Source organism: Alligator mississippiensis, chromosome 6 (genome assembly GCF_030867095.1).
Source record: "Alligator mississippiensis isolate rAllMis1 chromosome 6, rAllMis1, whole genome shotgun sequence".
NCBI classification, from domain to species: domain Eukaryota; kingdom Metazoa; phylum Chordata; order Crocodylia; family Alligatoridae; genus Alligator; species Alligator mississippiensis.
The window spans coordinates 16,933,139-16,951,134 of NC_081829.1; the positions used below are offsets into that span (position 1 = coordinate 16,933,139).

The 17,996-nt window shown below is 46.3% G+C and overlaps 1 protein-coding gene across 6 annotated transcripts in view; it reads right to left on the reverse strand.

Annotated features, from left to right (window-relative positions):
- Nucleotides 1-17,996, reverse strand: part of EYA3 (EYA transcriptional coactivator and phosphatase 3) — a 116,113-nt gene that overhangs the window by 33,173 nt on the left and 64,944 nt on the right. For 4 of the 6 annotated variants that reach the window (XM_006262967.4, XM_019489161.2, XM_059729657.1 and 1 more), the window contains one exon: nucleotides 7,325-7,462. The exons of the other annotated variants lie outside the window; for them this stretch is intronic. In XM_006262967.4, the coding sequence (XP_006263029.1) occupies nucleotides 7,325-7,462 (138 nt within the window). The remainder of the gene's footprint in view (nucleotides 1-7,324; nucleotides 7,463-17,996) is intronic. 6 annotated transcript variants of the gene reach the window in all.

Here is a 17,996-nt window from a genome sequence, read left to right on the forward strand (position 1 = left end):
AACCAGGGCTGGAAAGCTTTGGGATCATGTTGGCAACAGGGGTTTTGCCTGTGCCCATTTCATGCAGGAACTAGGGCTAGGGTCAGGCAGTGAGGAGCTCCACCAGCAATGGACATTTGGGGGCTGTGTCTACACCTCAGCCAGACAGGACCAGGGAGAAGCAGTGGTGGTATAGCTCCCAGCTGCCTGGTCCAATGCAGGCAAAACTTCCCAGGCACCAGAACTCCATAGGAGGCCCTTGGCTCTGTAGATCAGGTCCTGTGGTGCTATGGATTGGATCTGGCCCAGGGATTGTAAATTGCTGACCTCTCCTCAAGAACTGAGGTGGCCAACTTATGGCATATGTGCCAGAAGTAGCAATGGATACCTACGTGTATGGCATTCAAATGACCAGTGAGGGGGCAGGTAACAGAGCAGCAGATAGTGCAGGGATCAAAAAAACAGAGCATCAGATCAGGTGGGAAGAATAGGGTAGGGAACAGAAAGCCAAAACAGATCAGGCATGGGAAGGGGATCAGAGTGGCACTCAGGAAGGGTGTGGGGCTTAATCTGTGGCACACCTGCCAAAAATGTTGCCCCCACTACTCTAGAGCAATTAAGGTCTTTGATATATTAAGGAAATTACCTTTTTTAGAATATTCAACTACCAGAAGGGGGTTCCAAAGAGGATGGAGCTGGACTGTTCCCAGTAGTGGCAGATGACAAAACAAGGAGCAATGGTCTCAAGTTGCAGCAAGGGAAATTTAGGTTAGATATTAGGAAGAATTTTCTCATTAGGAGGGTAGTAAAGCACCAGAACAGGTTACTCAGAGAGGTGGTGGAAGCTCCATCCTTGGAGGTTTTCAAAACCTGGCTAGACGAGGCTTTGGCTGGGATGATCTAGTTGGGGCTGGTCTTGCCTTGAGCAGGGGATTGGACTAGATGTGACCTCTTGAGGTCCCTTTCAACATTAAATTTCTATGACTATGAATATTTCTTAAAGTGAAACTACTCATCAATCCAGAATCAGATTTCTATAACTATTTTGAAAGAACTCATCTTAGTGAGCCAAAGGAATTGTAAAAATATATTCACAATCTTTTTCTTAAGTTCTTTGACTTTCCTTTTACTGTGCCCTTCTTGTATCAAAGTAGTATCTCATATTTGGGCAAGGACTAAGGAAATCTAGGTTTAAAAGGGGAAGGTGTCGCAGTGGATGTAGTCTTTCTAGACTTTAAGGCCTTTGACACTGTCTCTCACCCCATCCTCATCAATAAATTAAGCGACTGTGGCATCGATGCCTACACAGTTGGATGGGTAAAAAAATTGGCTGATGGGGCACACCCAGAGAATAGTGGTGGACGGGTTGTACTCAACCTGGCGAGATGTGAGCAGTGGGGTACCCTAAGGCTTGGTCCTCGAGCCCACACTGTTTAACGTCTTCATCAGCGACTTCGACAAGGGGGTGGAAAGCACGCTGTCCAAGTTTGCTGATGACACTAAGATGTGGGGCAAGATGGACACACTTGAAAGGAAAGAGAGGCTGCAAATAGATTTAGACAGACTACAAAAGTGGGCAGATGAGAATAGGATGGGGTTCAACGTAGACAAATGCAGGGTGCTGCACCTTGGGAGAAGGAATCCACACCATACATACAGGCTGGGGAGTTCCCCTCTTGAAAGCACCGAGGCGGAAATGGATCTTGGAGTCATTATTGACTCCAAGATGAACATGAGCCACCAATGTCAGACCGCAGCCAGCAAGGCCAGCCATACCTTGTCATGCATCCAAAGGTGCATCTCAAGCCGGTCCAGAGAGGTGATACTCCCCCTCTATGTGAGACTTTGGTTAGGCTGCAGTTGGAGTGCTGTGTCCAGTACTGGGCGCCGCACTTCAAAAGGGATGTGGCCAGCCTGGAGAGGGATCAGAGGAGGGCCACCCGCTTGGGCAGGGGGCAGCAGGACAGGTCCTACAAGGAGAGACTGAGGGACCTGAACCTGCTCAGCCTCAGCAAGAGGAGGCTGAGGGGGGACCTGGTGGCTGCCTACAAACTCATCAAGGGGGATCAACAGCAAATAGGTAGAGCCCTTTTCTCTCCAGCCCCACTTGGGGTGATAAGGAACAATGGTAATAAGCTGATGAAGAATAGGTTTAGGTTAGAGACCAGAAGGCAATATTTTATAGTTAGGGTGGCCAAAATCTGGAACCAGCTTCCCTGGGAAGTGGTCCTCGTCCCTACCTTGGGCAAATTCAAGAGAAGGTTGGATGATCACCTGTCTGGGGTCTTGTGAACCCAGCATTCATTCCTGCCTGTGGCAGGGGGTCAGGCTAGATGACCTGTTCAGGTCCCTCCTGACCCTAGCTACTATGAAACTAAGTTTTCAACAAGTTTACAAATGGAAAGTCCGTCTCAATTTTAGCTATGGGAGGGAGGCTTCTGCTTTATTAAATTGGTTAAGGAAGTCAAAGACATTACACAAAAAGGAAAAAAATATATATTGGGATTCATGTGGCAATAAAGACATCTGTCTTATTTACATGATTTATCCCTGCTCTCAAGATATTTCCTTGTAAAGGTCCTCCACTTATCATATATTTATCAGATCTTTTAAAAAATTCAGTAATACTCTTTCTGCAACTATTACAACAAGCATCAAATCTTGCATTGTTTACTCTGAGGGTCAGCAAATTTTTCACAAGTGTGCCACAAATACAAAAACATCTCTCTGATAAAGATGTGCTAAAACAAACTATCCCAAAACCCCCTTTAAAGTAATAGCAAATAGATCTTTGCCTTGCTTCCATCATCACTTACTTCCTCTGCTTCTCTTACTTCTCCCTTCTTTTTTCCCCTTTCATTGTTCTGTTCATCCCATCCTGCTCTGCTCCAATCATCCTCAACCAACCCTACCCTGCACTGCCTGCTCTGCTAACAGCAGGGTGCAAAGAAATGGAACTGGCAGATTTTGTAGGTTTTTCTTGGATGCTTTGCTCTTACAAGGAGTAAAGCAAAGAGCAGAGACTTCTCTGCTTTATAGCTGAACTCTGCCATACATGACCAGGTTTGTAAGCTCCTGATCTACATTTATTACCTCAGTATTAGCAAAATCATCAGATTTTTAAAATAGGAACTTTCATACTTCTGCAAGTATAAAATGTAAATTGGCAAAATAAGTGCATCTGAGCATTTACGAGAATTTTGAGCTGTGGCATTACTTAAGGAAAGTCTTCAGACCAAAACCTGCAGAACTTGTCCAGTTGAAACACTTTAATACAAATGACAGAATGGAACCACATACAACTACGTAAGTATCCCCTTAAGAATTCAGTTTTATGAATAAATGTCTGCTTTATAATCTTCCATTATGGGATTTGTTTTAAAGAACTTTTATTCCAAACAACATTTTAAGCCATGTCAAGACTCTCTAACTGCCTCTTTGTCTTCCTTTGACTCAGGAAGTATGAACAATCCTGTTCAACTTGCATGCTTGTCTGTCCCCCAGCTCTACTTAGGGCAAAAACTGAACTAGAAAAAGTTCATTCTCAAATATCACTTCTGTCTTTCATGCAGCTATCTAAGGGGATATCCACTGCCCACATCCTTCTTGCCCTCTGCTACTTTCAAAGGTCATTCTCTCATCCTTTACTCTCTTCTCTTCAGAGTATCCAAGCTTCCTTCCTCCAGTCTTACTGCATCTTCAAAATTAACTTTTCTTCCCAACTTCTCCCTCTATCTACAGTGACAGCTTCTCCCTGCAGCACAGACACAGTGTATATTTTTAGTTTTGATTGAGGTTATAAGGGCTGGGGCTGCCGCTGCCACAACCACTGCTGTATTTGGGTGGTGGCTGGAGCATCCATGTGCTCTATGCTCCAGGCCAGAGCCAGAGATGTTGAAGGTAAGCAGTGGGTGGGGGACAGGCAGAGGCGGCAAGTGGTGGGAGAGTGCAGATACGGGGTGGCAGGTGGAGAGGGGAAGACGGGAGTGGCAGTGGGGCAGGGACCAGGACATGCAAGTACCAGAAGCACGGAGAAGGCAGCAGGAAAGACCAAGTGGTGGTGGAGGAGAGGGGGGAAGGCAGCAGGGGGCAAGAGGAAGGGGTCAGCCCACTTGACCCTCCCCCACCATTTGCTCCCCTACTGCTGCTTGCCCCACTGCAGCCTTCAGTAATTACATTCTATACATGAAAATTATAACAAATTGATAAATGTTCAATGTATAGAAACAAATTATTGGATGGTTGTTTTAGATTTGAAGTCATCTTGGATTCAGGTAAATACAGTAATCTCAGCACTCTTCCTCCTCTCAGTATCTAGGGATTCACTAGATCCTGCAGTTTTGTCTAATGTCCCCTAAACTCACTCTTCTCTCTGTCTCCAAAGCAAAGGCACTTCTCATCTCTCCCTTTAACCTCTGTCTGGCCAAAACACCTTGCTAAAAATCATTCTTCATCATATCAAACCCAAAATACTTGTTTCCATTTTCCAGGCTTTTCACAGCATGTCTTCACCCATCTCCCACATGTTGTTATGAAGCTCACTTCTGCTTCTTTTCTAACAACCAAGCATCCCTTTGTCATCTAGTTACTAATCTTTCAAACAAAAACTTCCTTGCTTTCTTTCTTTGGGATGCTCCTCATGCTTGGAAAAAGCCTCCTGAAACCATCCTCCATGCTACCTCATTATTCTCTTTCAAAATCCCTTCTTATACCTCTCCCTTACTATGATATCTGCAGAAATAGTAATGCATAGCTGTGCTCACACAGCTGCCATTGATGGCGATTAAATCATTACTGTTAGTGTTTCCCCAATCTACCAAATGTACCCATCTTGCTGTTGTCATAACAAGCTCTTTTAGAGCTTGTCTACATAATGCCTATCATAATAAAGTCCTAGACCCAACTAAGGCTCTTTGGTGCTACTGCAAAACAAATAATCCATTATTTCTTCTTAATAATAATTCCCATACTTCTTTCTCCTGAACGGTGATGCCGTATCATGTGTCCATGTGTGTCCGTGAGTGTGCACACGTGCCCGCATGAGTCTCCAATGTGTAAGACAGCCTCTTGAGTACGTACCATTATATAAATAAGAGATAAGGATGATGATGCTGAAACTCAAAGTGAAGGCTCTCCCGTTCTGGAAAGCACCCAGAAAAGTGGCTCTGTTCAAACGTTAGCACAAGGCTCCAGATTTATATTCAAGCAGTAATTTCAAAATAAACGAAAACATTTAGTTTGAGTCAAAAGCCTCAAATGCCTCCTAGGATCTGAAAGTGAAGCCAGAGTCCTTCTGCTTCCTATATCATGTATTATGTATGAGTGGTACCATATTCTGCAAATGAAACTTATAGCTAACTATGAACTAAGAAGAACAGTATTTAGCAAACTATTCTGTGTCATTTAGTTTTAAAAACAACTTCTTCGTTCCTATTAAAACTTATTTTTGACAGCAAATAAACACAGGATGTGGCTATACTGAAGAGAAAGTGCCATTTCCAGAAAGGCATTTTTCTAATTTTGCTTCACAGTTAAGAGGAATAGAAATAAATGTAAGAGTGATGATCACAATGGAATGACTGAGAAAGCATCTGCCATCATGATATAACTGCAAGTCCTTTAGTCAATGGCCCAGTTATAGTCATGCTAAAGCCCCTGTTAAACTAAACAGAAGGAACAGATTAATATGCCGTAAAACTCCTTTGTGAAAGCAATTTTGGATAAGTTTCTAAACAACCTGTAGATTTATCTAAATATGAATTTTCACAATTTTTCATTAGAATACATTTACCAAAAGGGTGCACTGATAAAGAGTTTTTGGCTGATACCAATGGCCGATTATTAACCTGCCATATAGGCCAATACTGATCCGATTGCCAATATTCAGCCCGGCAGCTTGGACAGCAGCATCCAGCCGGTAAGTCGGTTGGAGGGAACAGACATGGGGGAGGGAAGGAGTGTGAGGCGGGGGTAGATCGAGGCCCCCATGGTGATGGAGGGAGTGGGGCTGGGACAAGCCCTGCCCAGCCAGGACAGGGTGGCTGCAGCCGTGGGTGGCTCATTCAAGGGGCACAGGGAGGCAATCTTGGGCTCTCCAGGTTTGGGCGCAGGATGAAGGCAGGCTGCCTGCTGCAGGCTTGGGGCTAGGGACCGGGCCGTGGCTGTGCTTGGGGTGGGCAGGCAGGGGCGGACAATGACCTCAAGCCCGCACTGGGCAGCCCACCCTTGCCCCGCAAATCCAAGGGGCATGTGCCCCCATGCCTCTCCTGGGGGTGTGCACAGTGGCAGGAGCTGCCACGTCCCCTGGATGAACTGCCTGCAGCTCTGTCCCACAGCCCACCCCACCCCACCCCAGCAGGGCAGCACCTGCCCCTCCCCTGCCCTAGCCCCCAGTCCCTCCCTCACTGTGGGGACCTCAATCATGACCCCCCCCCCATGCCTCTTCTCTCCCCCCTGCCGCTTCCCCCCTCCCCCCCCACAGACTTACCAGCCAGAGGCTGCACACATGCACACGGCATTTATCAGTTACATTATCAGCCACATTGGCCAAAAAAAGCCGACTGCCGATAACGTCAATTTTCCTTTTATCAGTGCCAACAGGACATGGACTAATACATCGGTGCACCTCTAATTTACCATTACAAATAGCAGCAATTCAGCCCAAGACAATAAGTCTTCACCTATTTGTTAGGGAATAATATCACATATTTTGTGATATTTTTAGGCCTATGAAAGCCGTATTATGGGGTGGTGCAATATAGTGAATCAGGTTCACAACAATTACAATTTAACTTTCCCACATCATTAAAATGTGACCCCTTAGCGCTCACATTTCGAGCACTATGCTTGCAACCAGTCTCTTCATTTACTGCTTCACTTTTTAGCTGATCCATATAGCCAGAGTTCTTCCACAGCAAAGCAAGCTGGCAGACACTGGAGACTTCAGTCACTCTAGCTGGCGCACACAGAACCATCTTCTTCCACAAGCAGCATATGAACTTTACTGCATCTCTCAAACTCAAGCCAAGGACTGCTGGAAAAGCCTAAGCTGCAAAGGATGTTATGAGTAGTGGCATGCAAGTAAATACTATTCTACCCTTAATCCTATTAAAATTTGTCAGCATGGCACAATAAACCAAACTGATGCAGGCAGAGCTGTGTAAAACATACATGTACACACACGCACTCTATCTGACAGCTGTAAGAAGAAAATGCAACTTGCAAGGTATAAAGAAGCATGCACAAACAAAATAAAAAAAAATACATGCTGACCTCCTTATTTGTAGAATCAAATTTGGAATCAATTAGGTGGGGAGAGATGCAGATAAAAACCATGCCAAGTTACCTTGAATAGGATAAGAATAATGTGCTGGGCTGGACTGGCTTGTGGTTAACCCTGTAGTGCAGGTAAGAACACTGTGCTCACTTGGAGATGGAGTCTGATTTAAACCACTTTCAGGTTTCATACCTGGCCACAGTGCACCTGAATCAGATAAATTGGACCAGTTATAAACAAATATGCTGGGATCAAAACAAAAGCTTGCTACCTGAATTTAGTTTGTGTGCTTGTTACAAAAGCAAATGGCAGTCACATATAAAGAAGTATAATTTTACTCTGCAGTAGCAAATACCAGATTGTAGGGCTGTATGCAAGTCAGAGTTGCTGAGATAAAGCTAGCTGGAAAAAATAAAGCTTAGAGATGAACAAGGCTAGTTTCATGGCCCAAAAGGAGCAACTCATCCTTTTTTAACACTTGGGGCAGGAAGATATAATAAGATTTTTCTTTAAAATGATATCCTCCCCCTTGAGAAAAGTGTTATCAGTCAGAAACGCTAGAGGTTGGCCCTTGGCCAGAGGGGATTCAGGGCAAGGAACTGTGTGCATGCTGGTTCTCTCATAAGGAGACTGAGGATATGGATAAGCACATTTTTTAGGTGCTTTAAATGGGGAGGGGGAGTTGCTGCTGCTGCTTGAGAGACTGCATCAGCAGTTACAATCTAACAGTTGCATCTTCTTGTGGTGATACAAGTGAACTAAATCACCTCAAATTTGACCCTGTTTGAAGCACAGTGAAAGGCTGGAGGTTTTGTTATCCTTTGATACTGATGCAACTGTTAATGTCTGTCTATATTCAGCACAGGGGGGTTCCTTCTCCCCAGCTAATACGACTCACTGAGAGTGACACAGACACAGGTGTGCGCCACTACAATATATATATATATTGTATAGTGTGTATATATATATATATATATATATACACACACACACACACACAAAAAAAAGAATGATGCAGCGATGTCTTCATAGTATAGGGAGCTGCTGGGGTACTCAGGAATGGCATACCTGTGGATGGGTATGTCAGAACAGGGGGATGTGTGATGGGAGATAGGAACAAAAAAGCTTTCTTGGGCAGGAATATCATACTCAACAACAAGAAATTAGTTTTTAAAGATACAATTTTCACTGGAAAGCAGGATCTACCTAGATGACATACATTCAGCTAGCTGAAACTGCAGGCTCAAAACTATATTGCTTCAGTTAAACAGGAGAGGGAGGCGGGGTTGGTTTTGTATGTTGGGGGAGTAACACAGCTGAAATGAGTTAGGAGCTGCAGTGGAGGGGGACTGAGTAGGAAACTGAGACAAAGGAGTTTAACCCAGAAAGCAGCTGAACTTGGCTGGGAAATCCAGACCAGTGAAGTAGCAAGGGAAATGAGTAATCCAGGCAACAGGAATCAGAACTAACCTTCATTCCTTAATACTGACCAAGACAATTCCCCCACCTTGAGCATGCACAGATGTCCAAAAGGCACCAGACCTCCAGAGGTTAGTGCTGACTTAGTTGAAGAGCACTTGGAAGGGCTGGATGGGTACAAGTCAGCCGACCCGGATGACCTCCATCCACGGGTGCTGAACGAATTGGCCAGTGTCATTGCTGAGCCGCTGGCATGGCTGTTTGAGCTCTCACGGTGCTCTAGCCAGGTCCCTGACGACTGGAAAAAGGCCAACGTGGTGCCCATTTTTAAGAAGGAGAGAAGGGATGAGCCGGGTAACTTTAAGCCAGTCAGTCTTACCTCTATCCCTAGGAAAATACTGGAAAAAATCATCAAAGAGTGTATTGTGAGGGCCCAGCAGGGGAAACGATGCTGAAAGGAAACCAGGACAGGTTTGTCACAGGTAGATCCTGCCTGACAAACCTTATAGCCTCTTATGACCAGGTCACACACTGCCTTGACACAGAAGCTGAGGCTGATGTCATCTACCTGAATTTTAGGAAGGCCTTTGACAGTTTCGCATCCTATTCTCATAGGGAAGCTAACAGGCTAGGGAGTGGATGCCTACAGTCGGGTGGGTGGCCAACTGGCTTAGGGACTGCACCCAGAGAGTGGTGGTGGACAGGCCGTTCTCGGCCTAGGAGATGGGCAGTGGGGTTCCGCAAGGTTCGGTCCCTGGACCAGTGTTATTTAATATCTTCATCAGCGATTTGGACGAGGATGTGGAGAGCACCTGCTCCAAGTTTGCAGATGATACCAAGTTACAGGGCAAAGTTAATACACTGGAGGGCAGGGAGCAGATGCAGGCCGACTTGGACAGGTTAGATCAATGGGTGGAACAAAATAGGATGCAATTCAACAAAGGTAAATGTAAGGTACTCCACCTAGAGAGGAGGAATCCCCAGCACACCTATAGGTTGGGGGATGACCTCCTCAGCAGCTCAGCAGCTAAGAGGGATTTTGGAGTCATAGTTGACTCCAAGATGAACGTGAGCCAGCAGCATAATGAGGCCATCAACAAGGCCAATCGCACCTTGTCATGCATTAGCAGATGCATGACCAACAGATCGAGGGAGCCGATGCTCCCCCTCTATGCAGCATTAGTCAGGCTGCAGTTGGAGTACTGTGTCCAATTTGGGTACCGCACTTCAAGAGGGACACGGAGAATCTGGAGAGGGTTCAGAGGAGGGCCAATCGTATGACTAGTGGTCTCTGTGAAAGACCCTATGAGGAGAGGTTGAGAGATCTGGATCTCTTCAGCCTTTACAAAAAGATGGCTAAGGGGTGACCTTGTAGCCGCCTATAGGTTTATCAGGGGAGGACAGCAGAGAATTGGGGATGCACTGTTTACCAGAGCGCCCCAGGGAGTAACTAGGAATAATGGGTGCAAACTAGTGGAGGGTAGATTTAGGTTAGACATTAGGAAGAAATGTTTTACAGTAAGGGTGGCCAGAGTCTGGAATGGGCTTCCAAAGTGGTGGTACTATCACCTAACTTGGAGGTCTTCAAGAGGAGGCTTGACAATCACCTGGCTGGGATTGTCTGACCTCAGCCCTCTTCCCTGCCAGGGGCAGGGGGTTAGACACAATGATCCATTGGGTGCCTTCCGACTCTATAATCTATGAATCTATGAATGTATGAGGGAAACGGTGGCTTTTCCACTGCAGGCTGGTAGAGCTCCAGCCTGCAAGGGGCTGCTTGGGGGCCCCCTATGCTCCGCACATACCCCCTTGCCCCACACATGGGGGTGCCGGGAACAGCAGGTCGGGAGTGAGGGGCACTGGGTTGGGACTGGCCGTTGATGTTTACAAATGGATCCTGGTACAAAAAAGGCTGAGAACCACTGGACTAGATGACTTCTTACAGTACCTCCCAGCCCTATACTTGCACAATTCTGTTCCTCTAATGCACCTAGCTGTACTCTATGTACTGTCAATCACATTTTTCTGTGGTGGCACATGCCCTCTCTCTAATTCTGCAAAAGGGAATTTACTAAATAAAAGCAAGGAACAAACTGAAGAGGCTGCAGGAATAATCACAGGGAAGACGGTGACAGAGCTGGGTTCCTCAGCATATATCTTAAGGTAATGCTTCTAAGTCTGCTCAAAACACCACCCTAAAAGCAGATGACTAGAAGACATTAAGGGATATTTTAAAGATTTTTTTAAAGGATGATCTGAAAAAAAAAGCCAAGTAACTAGAGATGACTGATGGAGGAACTTCTGCATTTTATGACTGCTGTTCTCAGAAACGGGACAATCTTAAGAGTAGGAGGACATCTATCAGTCTGTTTGAAAAGGAGGGGAAACAAGAGGCCAAACAGTCTCCAGTTGCCTGGTTCAAAGACAGCAGTCAGTCTAAAGGCAACTAATGTCCCTTAATATTCACAGGAAAACTGCAGGTAGAAATGAGCATCTGTGCAAAGCCTATGAAAGAACGTTTACTGCTCATTTGGGTTTAAGTCATTAGAGTGAAATAAACCAGTTTTAAAAATAGGAAGCATAACACTGGGTATGACAGCCCAGGAGGCACTTTTTGGTCTCCTGCATTCACAGGCAATCATTAACTCAAGGTTTCCCAAAAACCACCACTTCAAACCCTCACACCCAAATACAGGGCACAAAAATAGAAATGTATCACAATGTATCACAAGCAAAGCCAGGAGAAATGAAAGCGGTATCAAAGCCCCCCTACCACGGCAAAGACAGCGAAGTACTTGGTTTAATTTATGTTCAGAGGATCCTAGAAAGAGGACTGTTCCTTATGCTACAGCGGAAGGTGAAACACCTCCAGCCTCTGATAATCTGACCTAAAAGGAAAAAATTCCTTCCTAATCACAGATTTCAAAGATTTGGCAGTCAGTATGACCCTAAGCAGAGGAACAAGATCCTTCAACCAGGAAGGTTTTTGTTTTTTTTAATTAAAGTATGGACAGGAGCATCAGCAAACTAGTGAAAAATATCCTTAGTTGTGATCAACATCCTAGTAATTCAGAGGACATTTAAAACCCCGCAACCACTGCCAAAAGCCAGTAGGCATTTGATGAACAAAAATTATTTGCTGGCTCTGATGAGCATGGTGCATGGGATTGCCAGACAACTGCCATACTGTAAGAGAGTTGCCTCTAGATCCCAATACAGCAATTACAAATTCCTGATTCCATGTGCCACACACAGTGATTGTTAACCAAACAATGTATATTATCCCTTCCATAAGCTTACTGAGTTCAGTCTTAAAGTGATGCCCTTTCTTCCCCCGCAATACTTGGCCCCAGAATTTCATTCCTCACAGTTAAAAGCCTTCTAATTTCCAATCTAAATTTTTCGGTAGCCAGTAACCATTTGAATAACTAACTAGCTATTCTCCCTATTTAGAATTAATTCTATGACTGCATTTATAAAAATAAGCACATCCCCTCTCAGCCTCCATTGTTATGCTAAATGAGCCAAGCTCCTTTAAGAAACGATTTCCATTCTGTTAACCATTTTGGTGTCATTGCTTCATATTTGTTCTAGTTTAACTTTATCTGTGCTGAACACTGATAACCAGAACTGTGCACAGTGTATTTATTCTGAGTGGGGTTTTAGCAATGCCTTCTGCAATGGCACTGTAAAGGGACACACCCCGTCACTGTGGGGAAGAGCGCGTCCAAGCCATTTCAGGCCCAAGGTGGCTTCTCCTCCTCCCCTCTACAAAACAAATGCAGCTGTGCTGTGGCCATACAAATCTGCAGGAAGTCTGCATGGCAGGTACAGCTGCAACAAACAGCCCCAGATGGGAAAGAGCCCCCAGCTGTGGGCTATTGAAAGCCCGGCCACCCAGACAGGGCAGAAGAGCCTGCCCTGCAGGTGTGGATGGTTAAGAGCAGCCAAGAACGACTGCAAAGGAGGTCTCTCTGGTGAGACAGCAGGCTGCTAACCAGGACACATGGATGGCGTGATTCCTGGGCAGGTTTCCCTTCACCTCGGCAGGAGTACTACCGCCAGCTTAGGCCCAGGACTGGGCTGCTGGAAGCACCAGACCCACCACACAAAGTGGAGGGCAGAGACCCCAGACAACGAGCACAAGAGACGTGCAATTTCTTTCCTTTAATCATTACTATTGATCCAAGTTAAGTTACAGACTCTGGGCAGGAAACCCAGGGTCTGGGCAAAAGCCCATAATTTCAGGGGCAAGCCTGAGGCCAGCTGCTTGGGAGAACCAGGGTCCAGATCGGTAGATCTTTGGCCGACCCTCTGCAGCTAGAGTAAAAGAGGTCGGGGTGGTGGTACACCTGAGCCAAGAGGCCCAGCAACACCCCTCCAGGGGCGTGAGTGCCTGGACAGCTCACAGGTACTAATACTTCCTTGTCTTAACTAAATAAAGCCTGCTTAATGCACATTAGCCTTTTCACAGCTGTGAAACACTAGGGGCTCCATTTCAAGCTTAACTCCACTACATACAATTACTACAAAAAGCCCCATGTGGTTTATCAAGATGTTGTTCAGGACTGTGCAACTTCTAAACGAAAGCTGAATGCTCTGGGGGCCACACACCCACAGGCCACCCTGGAGCGAGCCATGGGCTATCTGGGCTGCATGCTGCAAGCATGTCCCCCCCGCTACACCACGTACCCACACTGCCCTTTGCCACACCTACTGATACACTGCATGGAAGTGCACAATGTACTTGTGCCCCTCCCCACAGCTGAACCTCACACTTACATGGGTCCTCCCCGTTTCACCAGCAGAAGCCAGAGGAGGAAGACGGAGCCTGGAGACTAGCTCAGTGGTCTCCAACCTTTTTAAGCAGATCATCTTTGGCCTTTAAAAGCAACCCAAGATCTACCATGCACTGCTGCCCCTCCCGCACCACCCAGCAGGTAAGTCTGCGGGGAAGGAAGGAGGGGGGAGGCAGAGGGAGAAAAAATTATTTGGGGGTGTCCCCAGCGAGTAAGTCCCACCCAGCCACGGCCCCACTTAACTTACCCCTGCTCCTGCCTTTGTGGCACTGTCCTTCAGCATGGAGACCTCGATCTAGCCCCCTCCCCTTCCCTCCCCCACGGACTGATCTGCTGGGCTGGTGTGAACGCGTGCATACATGCGGGCACTCAGCCCCTCACCCCAGCCTCGGATAGACTACAAGAGGCTCCGAGATCCACTGGTGGATGGAGATGCACTCATTAGTGACCACTGCTCTAGCTGCTCGTGCAGCCAGAGCACCCAGGGACTGCAACTGAAACCCTCACAGGCTCTGTGTGTCCTGTGGGCCACCAGTTGAACAGCACTGATTAGAGGTGCACTGATACATCGGTCTGATATCAGATCGGTACCAATATAAAGAAGACTGGCTGTATCGCATATTGCCCCGATGGGGCCAATAATTTGGCCAATAAATGCCGGTGCTGAGTGCAGCCGCAGTGCAGCACTCAGGCAACGAGAAGCACAGCCAGTAGTATGGAGAGCTGCCTCCAGCTAGTAGGTCTGGTGTGGTGTAAGGGGAGAGGGGAGGGAAGGGACATGGTGGGGGGACAGATCAATGCCCCCCATGGTGAGGGAGGGGGCAGGGGCTGCCAAGGCAAGAAGTGGGGAGGGCTGGGCCAGAGTCGCACCTCATGTGGGGGTGGGGGGCAAAAAGGTGGCTCCCGCCACTGCTTGCACCTCGGGAGGGCATGCCCCCCCCGCCCCTCGGATCAGGGCGGGGCAGGCTGCAGCCAGGGCTGCACAGGACTCTTCTCGGTCGGGGCTGGGCTTGCAGCAGGTGCCAGCAGCACTGAGAGGATGCTGCATCCACCCCAAATTTTGCTACTGCCCTGCCCCCAGCACTGCCACTGCCAGCCGCCTGGTGCAGCCCCTGCTCAATGCCCTGCCTCCACCCAAACACTGGGAAAAGCCGGGGCTGAGCCTGTGCCCTCCCAGGGAACAAGCAGTGGCAGGAGCTGCCTCCTCCCCCCACCCCCACAAGCCATGGCTCCAGCCCCCACCACCCTGTCAGGACAGAGCCTGCCCCAGCCCTTTCCCTCACCATGGGGGACGTTGATCTGCCCCCCTCCCCATGTCTCTTCCCTCCCCTCTCCCCTTCCACCACACCGGACTTACCAGCTAGACGCAGCTGTACCGAAAATTGTATCAGTATCAGCCGATACGCCTCCTTAGATATCAGCTATTGGTATTGGCCCCAAAAATCTCTATCGGTGCACCCCTAGCACTGATGTAGCGTATCATCTTCTAATGCCACTAACATAATTACTATAGTTAACATTGTTAAATGCCACCTCTATTTATGGTTGCTTAAAACCTCCACTGTAAAAGACTATTTTTATTTGCTTATACGTTTGGTAAGCATTACCATTTAAGCTGAAATTTTCAATTGCTTTGCCAGAAAATTACTTCAGGTGCTGCTTTTTTTTTTCTTTAATCCTCCCCCCCCCAAAGTTTCATTAAAAAGAGTCCAGCCATTTCTGAAAGTGAGATTGGAAAAAATGTATTATTTCTCTCTGGTTAAAAAATTCTCATAACTGGTTCATAACAAGCTCTACTGCCTGAAGTTTCAGGGCAGGAACCAGAAACTGCCTGGGCAGTGGGCGGTCATTCAAATTCAGAATGGGCCTTTTGCCTTCTTTGTGAAAATGGGCCCAAACTTGACTATATTTTCACATTTCCAATACAGTCTTGTTGGAGGCTCACACTTATAATTTTCAGTCCCCTAGCTTCTGACTGTCAAGATGACTGAGCGGACCATCCCCAAAGTAAGTTAGTACGCACCATTCTAGTGCTGTCTGTTTAATATATAATATGTTAATATAAATGTATCTTCAGCTTAAGCTTCATACTGGTTAAGATTAAAATTAAAAATCAGAATCCCAACATTAGGCACCAAATTAAATTATTAATTACATTACTTTTTTATATACTGAAATATGTGGTCAGATTTTTAAAGTTGCTTAGCATATGACAACTTTTATGGAAAGCAGTGAGAAATTTCTGGGCACTTAGGCTCATACCCTCAAAGATATTTAGGGACTTGGTTCTCATTGATTTCAGTGAGAATTAAGTATCTTTGAGGATCAAGCCTTTAGTACCTTTCAAAATGAGATCACTTATTTAGATGCCTAAATATGAATTGAGGGGGGAACTTTAAGAACCATAACCAAGACACTTAACAAAAAACATATAATCAGTTAAACCAATTTTAAGAACGGAGCAAGGTTATTAAGTACACAGAACACTGCAAGTAGACAGCATTTCCCCTATATTTACTGAATTTACTCAAATATAAGACAAGCCTCGCCCCCCCAGGAAAAAAAAAAGCCCCTAGTCTTAATAGGCAGACAAGGTTCCTTGGGTGAATTTGATATCTTTTATTAGACCAACCCAAATGGTTGGAGAATAGTTATTAAGCAAGCTTTCGGGTTCAAAAACCCTTCGTCAGGCTAAGGAAGCTTCAGCAGTTGGTGTGTGCTCTTCCTGGATGGAAGTCTTAATAATCGCATACAAGGATATTTCACTAGGTACACTGTCTGTCATTAAACTGCTGCCAAAAGCAGCTGTGCTCAGCAATGGAAACCAACTACGAAGCCAATTAAATGAAGCCAACACTGAGCATAGCCCACATTGGGCAAACACGCTGATGGGAACTTTTTTGTGTGCGTGACCCTTTAAAAGAAAAAAAGAGAGAGAGAGTGACAGGTATTTCTTCTGCAAGGAATGGCACCAGGCCTGAAGGTGCTGCAATGCCAGACCAGCACCTGGACAAGCCAGAGCAAACTTCAACACCTTCCCTTTATGCCAAAAACAATGATGAGAACCTAGCACAAGAACAGGTTAATGCAGCCCTTCTGAATAAGAAATACGGTAATGCTCATTAAGCACAGTCCACCTCACCACTGACTCTTCAGTCATGGTGCGCCATCACTTCGACTATATTTCAACTTCCTCTTTACTCCAACAGCTGAGCTGTGCCTTTCTTTCCCATTTCCAAGAATTCCTGTTTATTTACCAGCTTTAATTGCCTCGCAAACATCACCAAACAAGGCCCCCAACCCAGAATCCCTCCGTCACCCTCTCTCTCGCCCTCTGTTGCATATGATTAGCGTGGCCCTCCCCTCCATGAAGTGAAGCCATACCAGGTTGCCCTGCACTTCATCTGCATATAATTTTTTGGAGCTTCTCAGGACTCCTAACAAGAACACTTAGTTCCAGTCATAAGTGGGCTAATTAGCACATGGATCCTTTTTTTTTTTTGGGGGGGGGGGGGGGGGGAGGGGGGTGTCCTATCTTGAGTTCACACATACCGGGCAGCACTGAGCTATAGGGTCACCATGCCTTGAAATGCTGTTGACTCTGGTGGGGCCCAACCCAACTAACTGTGTGGTAAATTATAAGCCTTTCGTTTTGAACTAATATCATGCATCATCACATATAAGTAGGTGCCAAAGTACTACTCAAAAGTGTGTTTATGGAGTACCTGTACTAAAACTTGCAGCAGTTTAAAAAAAGATAACATGCATTAATTCTGGATGAACTAAGTGCATGCACACTATATGTAAATTGCTACAGCCATATTTAATTTCAAGGTTTTTGCTCTTCATTTCCTTGTGATCAGGGAGCAGTGTCTGATATTAGAGAGGGAGGGAAGGGGGACAAATTCAAGGCAAACCTTCAATAATTAGACTCTATACCTGGAAAATTATAATTAGATTCTATATTTGAAAAAATATATCATTTATTATTGGGGGGGTTGGCTTGTAATCAGGGCTGTCTTCTATTTGAGTAAATACGGTACTTTCCTTAGGCAAGTGCTCATATATCAACAGAAAACTGTAATAAAATAAAACACCAGGCACAGAGACAAACAAAAATGCACTTGTGACCATAGCAGGGGAAGCCCTTAGAGACATTCTGACATTACTGTATACTAGGGGCAGGAAAAATATGACCCGCAGGCCACATCCAGCCCGCCATGCAATTTTATTTGGCCTCTGGGCACCCACTAATTAAATGTACTCCACCCAGCCCACCCACCTTGCTTCCACCCTTGTGCAGGCACAGCTGCTGGGCAGGGCTCCTGCTGCCACTGCTGCAGCCACTGGGGGACCTGGCCAGCTTCCCCGGGCTCCAGTGGCTCCTCCTTGTGTCTCAGTTGCAGCTCTCACTCGGGGCAGCAGGTAGGCAAATGGTGAGGGCTGGGAGGAGCTGCAGCTAGGCAGGAGCACAGAGCGTGGAGGAGCCACAGGAGTCCAGCAGGAACATGAAGCTTGGGTAG